Source organism: Crinia signifera, chromosome 2 (genome assembly GCF_055691185.1).
Source record: "Crinia signifera chromosome 2, ASM5569118v1, whole genome shotgun sequence".
NCBI lineage: Eukaryota > Metazoa > Chordata > Amphibia > Anura > Myobatrachidae > Crinia > Crinia signifera.
Window position 1 is genome coordinate 143,366,072 of NC_139218.1, and position 20,457 is coordinate 143,386,528.

The 20,457-nt window shown below is 44.2% G+C and overlaps 1 protein-coding gene across 3 annotated transcripts in view; it reads left to right on the top strand.

Annotated features, from left to right (window-relative positions):
* PFKFB2 (6-phosphofructo-2-kinase/fructose-2,6-biphosphatase 2) overlaps nt 1-20,457 on the top strand; it is a 60,594-nt gene that overhangs the window by 22,138 nt on the left and 17,999 nt on the right. For all 3 annotated transcript variants that reach the window (XM_083173060.1, XM_083173059.1, XM_083173061.1), the window contains 2 exons: nt 1,571-1,627; nt 7,596-7,720. In XM_083173060.1, the coding sequence (XP_083029186.1) occupies nt 1,571-1,627; nt 7,596-7,720 (182 nt within the window). The remainder of the gene's footprint in view (nt 1-1,570; nt 1,628-7,595; nt 7,721-20,457) is intronic.

The window sequence follows — 20,457 nt, forward strand, 5'->3', positions numbered from 1 at the left end:
ACAGATGGAGCGTGTCCCATCTTTGGCCGGCGCTCGGCAGATCCCTTGCACTGGCGAGCGCCAGCGATAGAGACTGGGACGCGCGTGCGTCTCAGTTTCCTGTCGGCGGGGGGTTGGGAACCCTGTCCGTCTCCGCTTCAGGGAGATGGACAGGGTTAGGGGGGTTGCGGCAAGGCGGCGGGGAGCCGGGGCGACCGTCGGCAAGGCGGCAGGGACCCGGGGGGAGCCCCGTTGTAAGGGGATGCGCGCGTCCCCTTACGGCGGCTGGCGGGGGATGGCGGCTGGCGAATCTTCCGCCATCCCCTGCAAAGATGGGCCACACTCCATCTGTACACTTGGAACTAGAATCTCATAATGTAAAGCATGAGAGCAAATGACAATCTCTAAATTTGGAAAATGGGCTAAAGGCCCCCATACACTAGCCGATTTTGGTCAGATTTCAGCCAGATCAGTCGGATCTGGCCGAAATCGGACCAAAATCGGCTAGTTTTGATGTCCCCTCAGATCCGATGCGCGGTCCCGTGCGCATCGGATCTGCGTCGGGTGGTCGGACCTGCTGCACGTCCGACCACCCGACTTGGGACCTAGTGGGGCGGCGCGGCGGTGGAGGGAGCAGGGGGGGCTGGGGACGCTGCGGGGGACACAGGCGGCATAGAGCCGGGCAGGGGGAGCCGGCCGGGAGCTGTCAGTAATGAATAAAAAAAAAAAGCCCATACAATGAATGGGCGGCCTGTGATTGGCTGAGCGCTCTCTCAGCCAGTCAGCAATTGGCTGAGAGAGCGCTCAGCAGCCAATCACAGGCTGCCCATTCATTGTATGGGCTTTTTTTTTTTTTATTCATTACTGACAGCTCCCGGCCGGCTCCCCCTGCCCGGCTCTTTGCCGCCTGTGTCCCCCGCAGCGTCCCCAGCCCCCCCTGCTCCCTCTACCGCCTCGCACCGACGCTGTCCCCCGCAGCGTCCCCAGCAGCGGGGGACACAGACGTGTCCCCCGCCCCCCTGCTCCCACCTCTGTAGCCCCCCCCCCCCCCCTGCTCCCCGGGGTTTTTACATGTGATAAATCGAGACGATTTATCACATGTAAAAAATGGCACATCAAGTGCCAATCTAATCAAGCTCCCCCGGGGAGCAGCCGGGGAAGCTCAGGGGGAAGTCGGGGGCGACTTGTCCTAAGGACAAGTCGCCCTAGTGTATGGGGGCCTTAAGGTTACTCGGATAAATTGGATTTTCAAATGGATTTAACCAATTTGCATAGACATTCATTACTGTTTTGTTCTTCAGTGTTTGGGAGCAAACAGCCAATTGTCATTTTCTCCCATACATTACCAGATTTCCGTTGTAACCAGAAAGATCGGTCAGATCATCTTAAAGTATACAGTAAATCTGGATATACGCTAAAAGTACAGTATGAGGCTTTGTTTTTAGACACCATTGTCATTGTGACTTTGCTATGTATATAACCTGGAGTGTGTACTCTTCAGTTCAGTAACATTACAAATATTATTGTACTACAAACCATAAATCTATGCTGGATTTTTTTATTTTTTTTTAATTATCATTATTTTTATTAGGTATTTTTTGTGGAGTCTGAATGTGATGACCCAGAAGTAATTGCTGCTAACATAATGGTAAGTGTGAATGTTTATGTATAGAAAGACTAGTCCAAAGTAAAATGTACTTCCTTCAAAATAAAAGTAAAGGAGACCATACACGCTCAGATCCCAGCGTGGGCTAAAATAGCATCCATCACATGGCATTGCATGCCTTGTGCATGCAATGCAATGCGATGCGAGGTAATGAAAAGCAAGTACAAAAAGTATCTGCAGTATATACTTTTTGTACTGTGCGATGAGGTGCCGCGGGAGCGCGCAGCTCAAAGCACACATCGCACAGCCAGGACCGGAGCCTGTGTGGGCTCCTTAAGGCTTTGAGGGGTCACCTTTCTGAGCAGTGGTAAACGAAATAACCAAGACCAGCGTTTTCTGGGGTCTTATTTTGTAATGTGACGGCTTAGGAAATGCATAATGTATAATGGTGGGAAGCTTGATTGCATGGTTACCATGAACAGTCACTCTAAAGACGTGCTAGATGGGTCCTACCATCAAATCGCTGTATTGGAGTGCTTTTGTCTGATTGTCAGGCAGAGGCATTTGTGTGGAGGGGTAGGGGCAGAGGCTACCGATATTCAGCAAAGGGTGTTTCTCCCCCATTTAGTGGGCATGGCAAGGCCAAGTACTGCATCTGCAATGCAGTTTTACTTGGCCTAGCTTGCAAGTAAAGCCCCCTTTAGTTGCAAGAATGAGAAAGGTCAGACTTAAGGAGGTGGTATATTGTGAGCATCTTAGCATATATGATCCAACCTGGATCAGGGCCAAAGTGCCCAGCTGCTTCCTGCATTTGAAGAAAGCTGACCACATAGAATTGAACCCATCACCATAGAAACCAGCGTACACAGTGAAACAAAGTAAACAAATACATGTCGCCTTCAAAATTGATGAAGTCTATTGAACAAAGTAAAATATATAATGAAGTATTGATTCATAATAGAAAACATTACAGGGTAGCTAAGTGGCCAGTAGAGTTTGCGCTAAGATGGGAACATGTTCTAACATTCTATACAGGTTGAGTCTCCCTTATCCAAAATGCTCGGGACCAGAAGCATTTTGGGTAACGGATTATTCCGTATTTCTGAATATTTTATTTGAATGATGTATCTTGAGGTATCTTGCATTTATGTTGTATAAGCACATGAAATACACACAAATATATTTTATTTGTGCATGAAACAAGGTTTTAAAACAAGGAACCGTGGCCTTTGATAACCTAGCCACAGGAGGAGCGTCTACTAAGGGAACTTTTTCCCATAATTTTACATGGCTCTCCAGCATAGGGTACAAATTTGCATATCTCTTGGACATAATCAATTTTTTGTCAGGAGTTTTCCATGCTGTCTCAAGCAAGGATACCATGCCCTCATCTGATGGAAAAGTCAGAGTCTCCGCAAACTTTCTTAAACACACAATAGTGCAGGCACCTTGTTCTCCTCAGACAGGTTTAATGTCTGTCTACCAGCAAATATTAAATCCTCAATGCCCGGGACAGAGTCATCTACCTCCTTATTTAAGCCCCAGGGCACCTCCTCTTCACGTACACCCTCCTCCTCAGAATCCAAATTCCACAAGGGGGGGGGGGGGGAGGTTTGTAAGGATGCATATTATAATATATAGCTATTTAACTAAAGTTAACTAATTGGCTATCTACATAAACTGAGTGATTCTCATGACAGAGTTGTTGCGCAGCCGCAGCACAAGTAAATCTAGGCCAGAGAGGATGGATCTAACTGTAAAAAATCCAGTATTATTAATTAAAGCTTCCAAAAAAAATCAATCACTCAAAATGTGGTTTTGTGACAAAAATTATACATTATTTTCATCTAGTCCATTTTAGTCATGACAACATGGACGGATATTTAGTCAAAATTTTTGTTATCACATTTTAGTCACAGAAAAAACGTTTGTTGACAAATAGTTTTAGTCTAAATTTTCGTAGACAAAATTTACACTGACCTGTATATTATAATGACAAGATTATGTGGAATTAGGACTCTCTCGATTTAATTGTTCATGACTACCCTTTTCAAATGTGCTGCATATGGACAATCTCGAGAGCTATAAATTGCTACTGTATTGTCCTCATACACCTCACCGCATGGGCATGATGGGTATAAACTACAGCGTTAGAGCAAGATCGATGAAAATGGATAGCTGAATGTCTGAAATTCTGTAAAATTTGATAGACTGGTAATCCAGCCTTTATAGTCTTTTGATGAAAATGATTTACAATAGCAGTATGTTCCTGAGTGTAGGCTTACAAACAATAACCGCAATAAACCTAGATTTAACACTCTCAATGCCCAAGTAGTACTTTGTTTATTGAAAGGTTAATTTAATTGAACTTGATGAGTTGTCCTATTCCAAAATCTCCACAAATGAATCTCTAGATCCACAAATTAATCTCTAGATCCTGTCTATAAATTAAGCAAATCGCCCATATAATCATTGTGATGGTTTTATTAGCAATTAATTTTATTTTTTTTGAAGCACCAAATGCAGAAACTACATACAAATAGTTGTAGATTAAACAGAAAATTGTCATATAGACAAATATGTTGTATTTCTACACATATTCAGTTTAAACAATCAATATCCCAATATAAGATATTAAGAATTTCAACCAAAGATTAGTAATAATTTAATAATCGAGAAAATAAAAATGAAGAAAAAAAAATGGCTCGCTTCCAACCCTACCCAACCCCTGTTCAATATATATTAACATTATCCAATGTAACGGGTGGGTCACCACCTATTAGTCGCAGTAGATTCCATGATGTATGTTTTAAGACTATCTCTTCACTGGCTCCCCATTCCTTTCCGAGTTCTCTTTATAAACTCCTCACCACCACCTACAAGGCTCTCTCCTCCTCCACCGCTCCTTACCTCTCTTCACTGATCTCTATCCAGACTCCCTCCCGTCCTCTTCGCTCCATCGCTGACCGCCGACTGACCTCTCACCTAATCACCTCCTCCCACTCCCGTGTCCAAGACTTCTCTCGTGCTGCCCCCCTGCACTGGAACAACCTCCCGCCACCCATCAGGCTTTCTGATTCCCTTACCTCCTTCAAGCGCTCCCTCAAAACCCACTTTTTTCGACTAGCCTATCCCTCCTCCTAACCTCTTTTGATCTTCCTATCCTGCCTCCGTTCCCCTCCGTTCCTACTTATCCTGTTGTTTTTCGTTCGTTCGTTCGTCCACATACCTATTTTTAGTATGTTAACTCTTATGAGTAGGGTCCTCCTGCCTCACGTACTCACCCTACCTCTTTACCTCACCTGTCCTCCTGTCCTGTTCTTCCCTTCCTCTACTTCTTCTTCAGTCTCCTCGACAATTTTGACACCTACTTCTGAACTGATGCTGATTTTATTTCTACCAGCTATACCCCTATTTATACTGTATTTTTCAACACACCCTGTACGTTACCTTGTCATTTGTTTTTTGTTTGCTATGTACGGCGCTGCGGACACTTTGCGGCGCCTTATAAATAAACGTACTACTACTACTACTACTACTAAGACCCAAATGGATTAAATTTCTCATTTCTAGCAATAGAGTTACAATATATGTTTTCCACATGATAAAAACTTTTCCACCTTTTTTTCCCTTCTCTAAAGAGAACTCCACCCAATCCATATGGAATAGGTTTTTTTTGCAGCATCGTTACAGCTGTTTAACAATCATTTGCATCCCTTTGTAACCTTAGCTACTACAGGGATAATTCCAAAAATTGCTCAAGCAGCATTAAAAGGCAAATAATTAACCAAGTGAGTTTTGGCATAGCGTTTAATTTGAAGCCAGAAACCCTTGACTATCTGGCACGACCATAGACCGTGAAATAAGTCTGCAAAATCTTCACTGCATCTATAACCTGTATGTGATGTAGACCTTCACATAAAAAAACTTTGAGGTGATAAGTAAGTTCCAAAAACCTGGGGACTCCGTTGCATAGCCCGATATTTTGAGGGTAGTTGCATCTATCCAGGGCTGCCGAGAGAGGGGGGAGAGCGGGTACTAATTGCCCGGGCTTGTTGGAGGGGCCCTGGTATGACCCCCTCCGTACCTCCCGGGCGGTGGCAGCAGCGGAACACAGGTACTGCATGTGGTGTGCTTACAGCAGGCTCAGCGACAGCGTGGGAGCTTATGCTGAGCCTGCTCACAGCACATGCCATAGGTGGGGGGGATAACACTCCCCCCTCGAATTTAGAGGGGTTTTTCACTCTCCTCATAATAATTTTTGGAGGTGGCCATGCCTCCCGCGATTAGGCCATGCTCCCCATTTACCGGGGCCCGGCATACCTCTCGGCGGCCCTGCATCAGTCATAATAGAATTAGTTCCTTGTTCAAGTAAGTCTAGGAAAAAAAATTATGTCAAGCCCTATGGGGCAGATGTATTAAGCTTTAACAAGAGATAAATCCAAGGGTGATAAGGAGAGCTAAACGTCCAGCCAATCACCTGCTAACTGCCATGCTATAGGCTGTGTTTGAAAAAAGTCAGTAAGGAGCTGATTGGCTGGATGTTTATCTTTCCTTATCACCCTTGCATTTATCTCTTGTTAAGGCTTAATACATCTGCCCATATGTATTGATAGTTGCTAGAGTTTCTTAATCTATATTACACACTGGGATTTCCCTAATTTGTATTAAGTTGTGCTGGCCATGCACTAGACCAACTTTCATCCAACTAGGTTGGTAGGACTGAGAATCTGGTACTGTATGGGAGCAAATGACAATCTGCAATTTCCTCACGAACCTAGGAAAATGGGCAAAAACATGCAGTCAATTTGTTTAAATCAAATAGATTACACTTAAGTACCTTTTTTGTTTCCAAATTTTGGGAGCAAATTACAGTTACAAATTACATTTGCTCCCATTAAGTGCCAGATTTTCTTTACATCCAACCAATTAGTCGGATAGTTGTATGAAAGTTGGTCTAGTTTATGGCCAGCATTAGGGGCTAATTCAGCATGTACACTAATCTGAGAATTCTCAAATCAAATTGGTGATATCTAATGGCTGCAAATTCATGTGTACTGTAATGTGTACTGAATGCATCAAGCAAGGAGAAATAGTGATTGACAATCTGGATGGATCATAAATGCAATGTGGCCCAAGCTTAACTCACAGGAAGCCGGTGTATGGGGGTGGAGACTTGACGTTTTATGGGTCTATATGGAAAAATGTATCTGTGACGTCGGTGATGAACACTTAAATTAGTGGAAGCTTCTGACCTACTCACAATTGCACAGCTGGCAAAAACTCTTCCATGGTTCGGAATTGCATATGGATTTGCAAATGTATAGAGATTAGTGATACGTTCACAGTTAGGAAACAGCATCTTCTCTTTCTATCTACAAGGTTTCTTACTCTTCACAGTCCACTGCAAATTATCACAGAATCCATGCAGAATTAGCCCTTTAATCCTTTAGGTGCCAACATATCTGTGAGAGATATCCGCTAAAAATGCCAGCACTGCTCTGATATGTTATATTGATTCAAATAAAATGTGTTAAAAAAATGTATTTTCTATATAAGGTAAACATTCCAGGTCATTATGATGAATAAAAAGGTTTGCTTGAGAATTCCACACCTATTTTGACAGTCACCTGGCACTCAAATGGTTAATCTGTGTTAGAAAGTTCTGGATATCAACTTATTAACAGACTATGAGGCAGATGTATTAAACCTTAACGAGATAAATGCAAGGGTGATAAAGAGAGATAAACGTCCAGCCAATCAGCTCCTTACTGACTTTTTTCAAACGCAGCCTGTAGCATGGCAGTTAGCAGGTGATTGGCTAGACGTTTATCTCTCCTTATCACCCTTGCATTTATCTCTTCTTAAGGCTTAATACATCTGCCCCTATTTCTGGTAATGAAGAACCACTCAAGTGGAGAAGCCCATATTATGTTGCTATAAATATGGGAGCACTGTTAAAGTTAGTAGATGAATTAAATGCAAGAATGGAATATCTGTGTCCTTACAGGAAGTGAAAGTGTCTAGTCCTGATTATCCTGAAAGAGACCGGGAGAATGTGATGGATGATTTCCTAAAGAGAATTGAGTGCTATAAAGTTACCTATGAGCCACTGGACCCAGACAATTATGACAAGTATGGGAGAAAAATAATGGTTGACAATGTCTTTTTATGTTTGTTGTCTTTAGAATTACTATTTGTGGTCTTGGGGATAAACATTTACATTTCCTACAAGCATGCCAATTTAAATGTTAGCTTCTAAATTCTAAAAAGTTTGACACAAAGGGCTAAATTTACTAAGATGGGAGTTTTATTCAAGTGGAATGTTGTCCATAGCAACCAATTAGATTCTACTTCTTATGTATTATTTATCACCTTCTAGAAGATAATAAATAAAATCTGATTGGTTACTATGGGCAACATTCCATCTTCAATAGAACTCCCATCTTATTAAATCTGTGTCAAACTTGTAGATTTTCACAATTTAGAGGCTAGAATATAAATTGGCATGCTGGTAGGGAATGTATATTTTTGCTTACTGAATCTTGAACATAACACTAAACTAACACAAACAAAACAAGTGTGCAAGGTTAATAAAGACCAACATTATTCCCAAAGCAGGAATACAGAATCAGAGATGGGGCCTCCAGGTCCCATGCAGGTCTTTTTTTTTTGCCTAAAATGCTTCTAATAGTCAAAAACAATACAATTAGGGCAGATTAATTTGGTGATAAATTTGATTAGGATGTTTGTATTTCTGCTAGGGTGCACAGCATGCTCAGGTCCCCTTTCCAATATACCCAAGGCCACTGGCAATTCAGTTTTTAGTTTGGTGCCAACAGGAGTTGGCACCTCTGTTAAGGGGTCTGCTTAGAGTGACCTCCTATGTTACAATTAGATTTTTTTTTTGGCTGAGCATTTTGTACAGGACACCCATCCAGTCAATGGCAGCAGCACTGGGTGTCCGGGACAATACTGAACACACTGCTCCTGGACCCAGAATTGGTGCACACAGTTGCGACTATTAACCGACAGGGTGGTAGACCAACAACAGTGCAGGGAAGATGTAGCAGCTAGGGCACTGCTCCGTACTTTACACCACTAAGGCAATAGTCAAGAGGTTACTGATACAGCTGGTCTCTTCACCTCAGGGTGAGATAGCTGCTGCCTGTTAGCATCTCCCCCCCCCCCCAATCCTAAGCCAGGCAAGGCCGGTGGATCACTCCCTGTATCCTGGTTACAGCACAGAGCTCCTTTTTTGCTTTTTGTAGCTGTATAGATGTGTAGTATTTTCCATATTTCTTGTGCATTGAGTTAAATGTTGATGCCTCTTTGAGTTGGATTACAACTTTGCTTACATAACTGTCATTAAAGAGTAAAACCCCCATACTCCTGCATCTTGCACTTGTAGGGTTGTGATAACCATTTCTCTACCCAGGATGCAGACAGGGGTGGCCTGTGTGTGTTTCATCATTCTCTAAGGAACCATTTAGTAGATAAGCTTGTAACGCCTGTGTTTGGCCTACTATTCCACTATGTGTCAGTGGTCCCAGGTGCAGCTCACACAGCACCCCTCTGCAGAACCTCCCTGGATGCAGTAATTGACACAAACTATTCAGAGGTTAGCACACATTTAGAATTGAGTGCAACAGCTTCTAGACAGGGACAAGTTGTCAAAGCATGGGCAAGATAATAGAGCACTACTCAGTACTTGTGTAGTTTCACGGTGGCAGGAAATCGCATTCCATGTGATCCGGTCATATGCGATCATGTGTAATGCGATGGTACTTTGGTAGTTTCGTGTTTGCAAGTGTGGCGAGTGGACGCGGAATACACGTCAAGTAATTCTCGCCGTAATCACGTAAAGTCAACTCCGTGCCGATGTGGATAGTGGGGGTATGTACAAGTCGGGAGAACGTGTACCGCAATCTCTCAGGGCTCGCCACGCTTCGGGGTGGGGTTGTGCTAAATGTGCTTAATCGCATCGCGCGCGACCCGATCACACATGCGATCCAATCTCATGCGATACGTGGGCAGGGGAAACTTGAAACTACAAAAGTACCATCACATTGCACGTGATGCGATTTCCTGCCACCGTACTACTCAAGTACCCTCTACTCTACTGTCAGATAAAGAATCTGATAATGGTCTTTCCTCAGATGTGGGCACCAGTGCTTCTGTTACTTCAGAGGTGGATACATTTTCCATTCCGAATGAATCCATGTCACAGAAGTAAGTGACATTGAGCACGGTTGTACTGCTAACTGAAGATGCAGAGCAGTCTCCATAGGCTAAGTGACCTGTATTCAAACATCGGGAAAAAAAGTTTTTGTATGGATTTTCCAGCTTCTACACAGCTAATACTCAGCTCGGACTCTGCCTACCAGGCAATTCTAATTCTCCAAATATGACTTCCACCTGATCCTCCAGTACTCCATCCTTCCTGTTCCTGACCCCTATTCCCTTGAAGATTCTACTGATAGGAAATTGTATTACCGGCAGTGGTGTAGCTACGTGCCACGGTGCCCGGAGCAAGGGCATGTTTTGCACCCCCCCCCCCCCCCCATTTGTAGTAGGTGGGCTCTTACGCATATAACCCCCCTCCCCTTCTGGGCATATAAATTCTTTTGAAAGGGCCCCCCCACCCTCACCCTTTTGGCATGACCGGTTACAAAAAAATACATATTGGTCCCCACATGAAAAAAAAAACATACCCAGAACTCTAGACTATGAGCACCACATTGTAGTGCAGTGATCAGTATATAGATATAGTATCCCATCCCCCCATTAATCACAAGACAGGCCACCATGATCATGAGAAGACTGCAAACACATGAGGGGCATTTAATCTTAGCATCCAAAATAGAATTAGGAAGATAGCAGTGAAAATACTGTCAGGAAAAGACTGACATATTCCCGGGCTCATACAGACGGTGGGGGTCTGGTGATCACACAGATGGTGTGTGACTTAACTGCTGGGAAGTATACAGCCTGCTCCAGGTTATTGGACTCACCCACACACAGATTAGAAGTGCCGCCGCCTCCCTGCTGAGAAGTGCCGCTCCACTTGCAGAGTCATCATTGCAACGTGCGTCTATGGAAGAGCGCCTGCCTGCATGAAAGAAGCGCTGCCTGTAAAAGACTGACATAGCGCCGCCCAGCCGCTTAAGCTGCCCACTCTAAGGGAAGTCAGCGCTGCGCAGGGAAGAGGTGTCCCCAGCTCGTAGCAGCCGGAGAAGAGACACCGCCCACCTCACTCATCTAAAGGCCTAGTGTCTGGGCGGGGGAGCCGGTGAGCAGGGCGGGGGAGCCGGTGGAAGAGTGCACGGCTCCGGCACCAGGTAACATCTCTGCGCCTGGAGCGTGTGCTCCACCCTAGCTACGCCTCTGATTACCGGTACACTAATATAGGTGTCATCATGCACCCTGTGCTGGCATCAGCCTGTGCAGCCAAGAGAGTCTCCCTTTGAATGGAAGACTTGTAGGAAGGCCTCACTGTGGGTACCAACTACAAGGATTTGTTACCCTTAGGGACAAATATTAGATTGGCAAGCTCCTATTTTGGGGAGGAGGCTGTTAATGTTCTGGGGTCCTAAGGTTTCAGTGTCACCATTGGAGGCTGGATGGGTTCTTATGCTATGTGCTTGGTGAGCCGATGCTAATTCCAAAAAAATCCATAGCTAATTTTGAGCAAGATTATGACAACCTTAGCAGCATCCAAGATAATCTTCCACCGTCAGCAACCCTGGCTATCAGAAATCCTCCTGCCAACCCCCACAGACATGCCTGCTACAAGATGGAGTGGAACCCCATAGCGTGAGACTGCCCCCCCCCCCCCCCCCCCAAGGTTCTTTTCCATCAGATTTTCTGAAAACCCAGGTAAGGCACAGGCTCTCATTGAATAGGTTTGTTCCAATCTGGCCTCCATGGTCACATCCCAGTCCCTCAGTCACAAGAGTTACAGGGTTGTATGCTAAACTCTAATCCAGAAACCAGTCACATCCTTCTGTTCTATTCTCAAACTCAGAGTATTCAATAGGTATCTTCAGGTTCCTAGATTTCACATGGAGTCCCTCCATTCCATCTTCCTGTTTATGCAGCTTGGGGATTACTTGGCATCATTGGTCATCCAGGATGCCTATTTACACATCCCTATCTGACCAGATCATCAATGCTTTCTCAGGCTTAAAATCCCCATAAATCACTACCAGTTTCAGGTGTTGCCGTTTGGACTGTCTACATTTCCTCCTGTCTTCATGAAGGTCTAGGTCAGTCATGTCCAACGTTGGCCCTCCAGATGTTGTGAAACTACACATCCCAGCATGCTTTGCCACAGTTTTGCTATTAGAGAATGCTAAAACTAGTGCAAAGCATGCTGGGATGTGTAGTTTCAAAACATCTGGAGGGCCAACGTTGGACATGCCTGGTCTAGGTGTTAGTTGGGACTCATTTTCATTATCAGGGCATCTGAATTCTGCCCTATACCCACCTTTGCTTGATAGTAGAGTTTCTCCAATCTCACAGCTGAATGATCAGTTGGTGCAAGCCCTTCTTTTTTTTAAATTGAGTTTTATTTATTCAAAGTATACAAAATTTTATACATAAAAACATACATATATGAAACCAGTACAATTCTCCCCATATTTAACATATGACAACAATTCTTCCTTTTTGCACTGCTTCCCAACACAATACAGACACAAACAAATAACATTTTCAGGCTGGTTCTGATCACAAATCCCAATTTCTCTTGATATCAACATCATGGCAGTTATTCAATTCGATACTATCATAGGGTTTCCTTTTAAAGGGGCAATGGATTTAATTACTGCAATCCGACAAATTGAAGATCATTAATCAGATCCATAAATAAAAGCACCTTGGTGAGTAAAAAATAATGAAGATAAAAATATATAAATGAATGAATACCATTATCAAAACGTCACCTCTTTATCCAGCTCTGTATCTCAAGTTGCTTACTGTGATCGTGAATTTCCCCTTACCAACTCCAATCTTTAAACACTGCTTGAAGTAAAAAAATTCTACAAAGCATAATATCCGTGTTTTAACACTACTACAATATATTTCAAAAACTTGGTGTCCTATTCAGTGTATATAATATCTATAACGCAATTTATCTCTTACCAAACAGTATTTAATCGTGTCGTTTAAATTTAAGTGATATATTCTTCAACCCATCTTTTTATCGGACTTAATATCCTATATTGATCCCCTACAGAATCCTTCCCACATACAGTGGACAATATTACATATGCTATCTGCCTATCCATTACGATATTATTACCAGTGATGATATCTACATTCTACATTATCTAACGTGTCTAAAAAAAAAAAAAAAAAAAAAAAAAGAAGAAGTTTACCCATCCTTCCAATCAATGACTTCAAAGAAACGAGACTGCTTCCATTGACCCCATATATTTAAGAATTTGGCCCTGTTACCCCTTGTTGCATACACGTATCTCTCATGGGCACACGTTGTATTCATCAAATTTATCCATTCCTGTTTATCAGGTGCGGCTAATGATAACCAATGTCTAGCAATAATCACCTTTGCAATTGCTCCGAACGCCTGCAATGAGTGTTCCCACTCCCTACCATACGTACTCACTGGCCAAACCCCCAAAATGAGATTAGAAACAGAGAGTAATTCAGAGGGGGCTCCCACCATCCGCAATGTTCTTATTATGTCTGCCCAAAATCCCCTTATCACTGCACACTCCCACAGAAGATGCTTAAAAGACCCAGTCCCAACCTTACATTTTGGGCACTTATCAGAATTAGTATTAACCATTTTTTTTAAATTAACGGGAGTAATATAACTACGATGTAAGATGTTAAACTGCACCTGCTGTATTCGTATTGATGTTGTGGCCCTACTTGGGGCTGCCAGAATCTCACTCCACTCAAGGTCCCCCATCTGTGGGATATCTTCCAGCCATCTCCTTTTCAGGAGTGGCAACTCCGTATCTTGGGTAAGTGTTTTAAGATATTTGTGTATTTTCGAGAGTCTTTTCCCAGAGCTCACCAACTTAATAAATCTCTTAACCGGGGACTCCCTTATCTTAATCCTATCTCCAACTCCAGCTTCAATTAAAGCACTCCTGACTTGCAGAAATCTATAAAACATATGCTTCGGTAAATCAAATTCCACTTGCAATTCAGAAAAGGATTTAATAGTTTGCTCCTGATACAGCTGACCAACAGCCTCTATGCCCGATCTACTCCAAATGTCCCCGCCCTGATAAGTTCTAATTGTTTTAAGCGTCCCAATGGAGAACAAAGACATCTCTGGGTCGATACCCTCATGCTTAGTCATTTTTCCCACCCGTTTCCATATTATCAGAGCTTGCTTAATAATTGGGGGAAAGTGCCGTCTTAGTTCGCCCTCCAATAACAGTTGTAGTGGAGTCGAATTCAAGTTAGTAGAGCTCACTAGCGCACGCAGGTCTAAAGAGGCTTCCTCTTCCCGAACCCAAGAACATATATGGACCAGTTGTGCGGATACGTAATATTCTTTAAAATTAGGAATTGCGAGTCCTCCTCTATCCCGATCTCTATATAATGTCTCCATCCTAATTCTTGCCTTCTTATTTCTCCACACAAATGTTGAGATAATGCTTTTAATTTTCCGAAAATATGCATCTTTAATATATACAGGAGACTGCTGGAAAATGTACAATAATCTAGGAAGAATGGCCATCTTAATAAGATTAACCCGTCCAATTTGTGTTAACGGCAGTTTGCTCCAACATCTGCACTTGCTCTTAATATCGTTTAACAATGGCAGTAAGTTATCCCCAATAAACTCATTCGTATCCTTAGATACTACGATACCCAGATATTTAAATTTAGGAGTGGATTGAATAGGGATATTTCCCAGGCCCATAGGAGATTGATCAGCCGTGTGGAGCAAACACGATTTTCCCCAATTCATACTTAGACCTGAGTATAGCCCAAATACCTGTATCTTCTCTATTATTCTAAGAATATCCCTCCCTGGATTCGAGACCCCCACCAATAGGTCGTCTGCATATAAAGAAATCATATTTTGGGCAGCATCTGACTCCTGTAAAGTATCTCGGAGCACACAGGCCAGTGGCTCCACTGCCACCGCAAAAAGTAACGGAGACAGTGGACACCCCTGCCTCGTACCCCGATATAATGAAAATAGGGGGGAAGAGTATCCATTAATGGTCATCCTAGCCTTCGGATCTTTATACAGAAGTTTTATCCACCCTATATACTGGTCCCCAAAACCAAATCTTTTTAATGTAGCCCAAAGATAAGGCCATTCAATGGAGTCAAACGCTTTATTTGCGTCAAATGAGGCCACTGTAACATTTTCCTCTCTATTTGCTGCCGTTTGCAGGTATGAAAAGAGCCTTCTCAGGTTAGTCATTGTAGATTTCCCAGACATAAAACCCGTCTGGTCGGGATGTACAATATCACTGATCACTTTGCCAAGACGTACTGCCAAAATTTTTGCAAAAATCTTGGCATCTGAAGTGATCAATGATATCGGGCGGTACGACTCTACCCGAGAGGGATCCTTCCCACTCTTGGGAATTACAATAATTGAAGCCTCAGTCATGGAAGTGGGGGTATTTTCTTCCCTTTCCATTGACTGAAAAAGGTCCAAGAGGTGTGGAGCAATAAATGGAGCAAACTCACGATACAACTCCCCAGGGAGTCCATCTAATCCGGGAGCTTTATTTGCCGGCATTGATTTAATCGCCTCACTTATTTCCTCCAATTGTATTGGAGCCTCCAACAGTTCGACATGCTCCTGCGTTATCTGGGGTAGCTGAATCTGGCCCAGATATTCCTCCACATCTCCATTGTTCATGATAAGTTGGGATTTATACAAAGAGCTAAAGTGATCAACGAATGCCTGAACTATCCGAGGGGTCTCATTTATCACTTCCCCAGTTCCTAATTGTATTTTAGAAATCACATTAGAGGGCTGATCTTGTTTTGCCAAGTAGGCCATCCACTTCCCTGCTCTGTCTGCTACCGAATACCATCGATGGGAGTTAGCAATCATCCTTCTCGACGTGATATCTTGTAAATAATCTACCCATTCCCTTTGCGCCATTTGCCATGCTTCTTTATCCAGCTCACTTTTACTCCCAATGTAACACCTTTCACAATCCCCCGCCCTTCTTTCTAATTCAGAGGCCTTGACCCTATGTTCCTTCTTCAAAATGGCGATTTTCTTAATTAGAACTCCCCTAATAAATGCCTTAAAGGCATCCCACACAATAATATTATTTGAGGTCCCAGAGTTTAAAGACATAAACTCAGCCATTGTGTCCTCCAGCACCTTTTTATCACCCAATTGAGAAATCCAGAATGGCTGTAGTTTCCAATATCTAAATCCCTGATCACCCCCCAGTTCCAGATGCATTACCACCGGAGAGTGGTCAGAGATTCCTCGAGCTTTATACTCGATCCGAGTGATATTGTTAAGAAGACCCTCAGAGACTAATATCAAATCAATACGAGAAAAAACTTTATGTACAGGGGAATAATAAGAAAATTGTTGAGAATCCGGATATTTAAGTCTCCAAGGGTCCCACCAACCAATTTCTCTAATAAACTCTGCAAAATTACTGCCTTGCTTTGATACATCCCCAATAGTGCTTTTCCATCTATCAAAGCGTGGGTCAATTACATTATTAAAATCGCCTAAACAGATTACCTGGCTATCTTGATGATTAACTGAAAATTCAACGGCCGCCTTAATAACCTCGTAAGAGAAGGGAGGGGGAACATAAACTGCAAGGATGCAAATTTTAACATGGCTTATAACACCCTGGATAAAAATAAAGCGCCCCCGTGAGTCAATCTTAACCTCACCTGGAACAAAATGAGCTGTTTTTTTGATCAACACAGACACCCCTCGCGATGAAGATGTAAAGCAGGAATGATAATTAAGCCCAATCCATGGACGTTTGAGCGAGAGTATCCTGTCTTTACATAGGTGTGTCTCTTGAAGACATATAATTTCTGCATCGGTTTCTTTGCATTGTTTTAGAACTAAAGCTCTTTTAAAGCGGTTATTTAGCCCCCTGACATTCCAGGTAATAATTTTAACCATTCTCAAATTGATGGAAACGCAGATCTACTACCATTTTCCTATTAATCATAATTAACCAGCCTGAAACAAACAATACAAAAAACAAAAGCATGACAAAACACACATTCCCCGCCCCCCTCCCCCACCCTGTATTACCTACCCCTCTAGGCATACCTGTTTAACCCACCTAAACCACCACTTTCTTCGCAATTCTTCTCCCAAGGGCAAACTTCTAATAGCCACCTAGAGGAAACCCACCCCACCCCCCCCATGCCCAGACTGTATCAACACGAATATCTCAACATTACTCTTCCCACTTCCCCCCCTCCCCCCCCCCCATGCAGATCAACTACACAATATAACCACTTTCTTCATATTATTATATCAACAGCTGCTTTTTCGCTGGGTAGGTTACATCAAGCCACTTGGCTGCTTCTACCGGAGAAAAAAAGAACTTAGTATTGTCCCCTTCAATGATGCGCAATTTGGAAGGAAAGATCATTGAGTAGCTGAGGCCAATTTCCCTCAAGCGACTTTTAATATCTTTAAATTTGGCACGTTCTTTACGGACCTCAATTGGAAAGTCCGGAAACAGAGCGATTTTCTGACCATTAAATATTAAATCAGTTTTGCTTCTTGACAATCTCAGAATACAGTCTCTGTCTTTAAAGTTAAGGATTCTGGCTATTATCGTACGGGGAGGGAAACCAGGAGCAGGGGGGCGACCTGGAACTCTATGTGCCCGTTCTATTGCGAATTGAGGTGAGAGTGTGTCCCTTCCAAATCTCTGGACCAACCAGTCCTCCAGAAATTTTTCTGGTTGAGTCCCTTCCACCCTCTCCTCAAACCCCACAAATCGAATGTTGTTCCTTCTAAGTCTCCCTTCCAAATCTGAAAATCTATGCCTCATATCAGCAAGATGGCCCGACATAGCCTCCATTTTTGCTTGCACAGGGTTGAGCATATCTTCCAGCGAGGAAACCCTGTTTTCCACCTCTGTTACCCTTTCTTGAATCTTTTGTGCATCGTTCCGTAATAACATGATATCCGATTGAACCTTCTGCATCTGCTCCATAAGCCGAGATTCACAATTATTAATAGCTTCCAGCACATGCTGCAATGACACCTCAGGAGCTACAGGAGTGGTATTTGCCTTTACTGGCGTAGTTGAGGGGGTACTTAGCTGAGAACTGCTCCCAGGCTGCGTCTGACCGCGGGCATATTTCTCAAGCCTGGCGGCAGCCGAGCTTTGCCCAGTTTTACCCATTTTTCTCCCAGGTTGTATTTAATCGCCACCAGACAGTAAGACCACTACCACTTCACTAGCCCAGATTGAGCCAACACTCCGCTGCACGCCACTTGTGCCAAATAGTCAGAAGGTAAGGACTGATATGTCTACAAGAGACCAGCTATCACACTTCAGTTAATATCACCGCAGTCAAGAGCACCTTGTAAACAGTTCCAAATATTATACTCCAGATGCCACACCGCAGGGCGCCAATAGAACTGTCCGTGACCTTGTAAATATACTGCAGCAACCAGCAGCTCAATCAAAGTGTCATAAATGTTGTTTTAAATATGTGCTCCAGGCACCACTCACCAGTACCTGGCTACCGGATAACTGTCCCCAGCCGTGTTTCCCAGGCCGAAGGATCTACGCAGGCCACTAGGATAGTACCGCTGTCTGTACTAGTCCACGCTGCTGCCTTCTTCCTCCGCAAGCGCTTGTCGGTCCCTGCTCACAGCGCGTGCATCCAGCCGACCCAGGGCTGGTTTAGGCACCTCTCTGTCTCCGGTCTCTGCCGTTTAGGCACTCTCCTAGCCCCAGTGTGCGGTCTCCCCTTCTGAGCCTTGTCCTCCCAGCTGTCGCCACCCTATACTGGGTGTAGTTCTTGTGCTGTGTGCAGTACTCGCCTGCTCAGTCCGTTAGGCGCTCTCTCTGTCTGGGCTCTCTCCTGGCCACGGTGTGCGGTCTCACTTTGCCGCCTCTGGACCTCCCGGCTACCGCCACCTGTAGGGGTTTGTCGGAGGGCACACGCTGTTCCGAGTGTGTCCCGGGGATACCGCGGCTAGGACCAGCGCTACTGTCGTCGCGGTGGAGTGACGTCAGCGGTTTCCGGCTCACTCGTGTGGATTCCCGTCAAGGCTGCAACCCGCAGGGACAGCGATAATCTGTCCCCCGGCTCCGCCGCCTATCCGGCCCCCACTACCTCCGGGCGATGAAGGATCAAGCGGCACAGGTACCAGCTCCCCTGGAGCTTCGACTTCGGCTAGGAAAGGAGGTAGAGCGCTATATCATAAAGTCAGCAGTCCGCAACACACCGCTCGCCTGGGGGGTAGTGTTCCCTTTCTCCCTGCATGGGGGTAGGACGGGAGCAGGTTTAATCAGCCGGCATGGAGGAGGTCAGGACACGCTTCCTCACGCACGCTCAGCCGTGGCCCCGCCCCCCGGTGCAAGCCCTTCTTAATACCGTCTCAGAACAGGATTCACTTGGGAGCACAGTTGAATACTTGCTGTCAAAAAGTATTTCTGCTGCAGAACAAGATTCATGTCCTGCAATCTAAGATTCGCACATTCTGGGGTCATCGTCTGTTCATCCATTGTTGAATGCAGATCCTGGGGTCCATGGTCTTCACATTCAACATGGTGGCATATGCTAGAGGTTTTGACTCTGCGAAACAAGTCTCATCTACACACTAAGAGACAGACTATCATTCTGTCACCAGTAGTGCAACACTCTGCGCTGTGGTGTCTCCACTCATCCGGTCAGGACATGGGTTGTCCCTAATTGGAAACAGGACTGGTTCCTTCTCACTAAAGATAAGTCAGCGGGGGTGGGGGGGGGCAATAACTTGTCAACAGATCTTTTCAAGGACAGTGGTCAGCTCACGTGAGCTTACCCAAGATTAAATGTCATGGAACTAAAGACTGTGTACAAGGCTCCTGACTCAGTCTCTTGTACAGGAAAATCTTGTGAGGATTTATTTGGACAATTTGAAAGTGAGGTGGCATTAAACACAGCTGAGCCATGACTGACACTAGACACATCTTGCGGTGGGCTGAGTGTCACCTTCTGGCTCTGTTGGTAGTTATTCCAGGCATCCAAAATTGGTAGGCGGACTTCCTAAGCCATCAGGCTGACCAGTCAGGCTGTTCAGTGCTCCATCCTGACTTCTTTCAAATGTTGGTCAACCACCAGGTTTGTCCTGACAAAGACATTATGGCATCTCGGCACAACCATCAACCAAGGTACTGTTTTCAGACCTGGGATCCTCATTCTCTCCTAGTCGACGTTCTGGCTGTGTCATGGACATTTCTATTGTCTACATTTTCCCTCCGTTGTCTCCCTGGGACTTATCCATGGTAGTTCTTGCCTTTTATAGTCTGCTCAGATTGAACCTTTAGACTCAGTTGGACCTTTGGCGGCCGATGTGGAAGACCTTTTTATTAAATTTTTTTTCTTGCTTAAACTGCACCAGCCTTACTGGTTTCCAATTGTAATGCCTTGGCATTCAACACGATTCATCACTCATCTTCATTGGTACCATACTTTAGATCAGGCATTCCCAACCACGGTCCTCAAGGCACACCAACCGTGCAGGTTTTGTAGATATCCAGGCTTGAGCAAAGGTGACTTAATTAGTATCTGAGGGATTCTGATTAAACCATCTGTGCTGAAGCCTGGATATCACTAAAATCTGCACTGTTGGTGTGCCTTGAGGACCGTGGTTGGGAATGCCTGCTTTAGATCTACAGGGAGACAATCATAAG